This window comes from Gregarina niphandrodes, assembly GCF_000223845.1.
Source record: "Gregarina niphandrodes unplaced genomic scaffold scaffold00044, whole genome shotgun sequence".
Classification (NCBI taxonomy): domain Eukaryota; phylum Apicomplexa; class Conoidasida; order Eugregarinorida; family Gregarinidae; genus Gregarina; species Gregarina niphandrodes.
In genome coordinates, this window is record NW_011645812.1 from 10,530 (window position 1) to 11,445 (window position 916).

The 916-nt window shown below is 59.9% G+C and overlaps 1 protein-coding gene across 1 annotated transcript; it reads left to right on the forward strand.

Moving 5' to 3' along the window:
* Nucleotides 1-134: 134 nt before the first annotated feature.
* Nucleotides 135-833, forward strand: GNI_153640 (hypothetical protein; the record flags this gene model as incomplete). The annotated part of the gene is made up of 1 exon (XM_011134536.1): nucleotides 135-833. One exon carries the CDS (start codon nucleotides 135-137, stop codon nucleotides 831-833), a length of 699 nt encoding a protein of 232 aa, XP_011132838.1.
* Nucleotides 834-916: the final 83 nt, after the last annotated feature.

Consider the following 916-nt stretch of genomic DNA (forward strand, 5'->3'; position numbering starts at 1 on the left):
TAGCCGCCCTGCGGCGTCAGCGTGGAGCGCGAGGGGACCGCGGAACAAGCCCAGGGCGGGTGGAGGCGTTGTGTCGCGAAGTCTTTGGGGAACACTTGCACGACTTGCACGCTATCCTGAATGGGAGTGGCGAGATGCAGGAGCAGGTGGACGGCGTTACCGTGGCTGTGATGCGCCCTGTGGACCCCTCGGAGTTGGCGGAGCTCATGGCGCGGGTTCCCAAGGAGTGGCAGCCGGTGTTGCAAGAGTCGGCAGGGTGGAAGACTGCGCACTGGAACGACGGCGGGGGCCTGGAGGTCACACAGGCGAAGCCCATACACGAAACGAAGAGCCGCCCGTGCAAGGCCGCGTGCGTTCTGGGGGTAGGGGCGGCCGTCCAGAACCAGCTCCGACAACTCTATGCAGGACGCAGTTTTGATTGCGAAGGCCAGGCCGCCACCGCTCGAGACATCGGCACACTCCGCCAGTGCATCTGCGACGTAGCCAGCGTCGCCTGTGAGGTGACGGCCAAGAGCAAAAAGACAATGCACGAGGTCACATTCACCGACTTGGAAGCTCCCCTGGCGAGGGTGGCCGACATCTTCAGCGACTACCCTAAAGAAGTCTACGACGTCAAAAACTGCGGTTACGAATGCTGGATGTTAGCGCCAGACACGAAACGGACCGTGCGCGCAAACAGAGTCGCCGCCCGCCGAGCCATCCAAAACAGTCCCTCAACCAGTAAGCGTACTGAACAGAAGAGTGCCAATGACCTTACCCGTGACGATGTACTGAACAGAAGAGTGCCAATGACCTTACCCGTGACGATGTACCGAACAGAAGAGTGCCAATGACCTTACCCGTGACGATGTACCGAACAGAAGAGTGCCAATGACCTTACCCGTGACGATGTACTGAACAGAAGAGTGCCAATGAC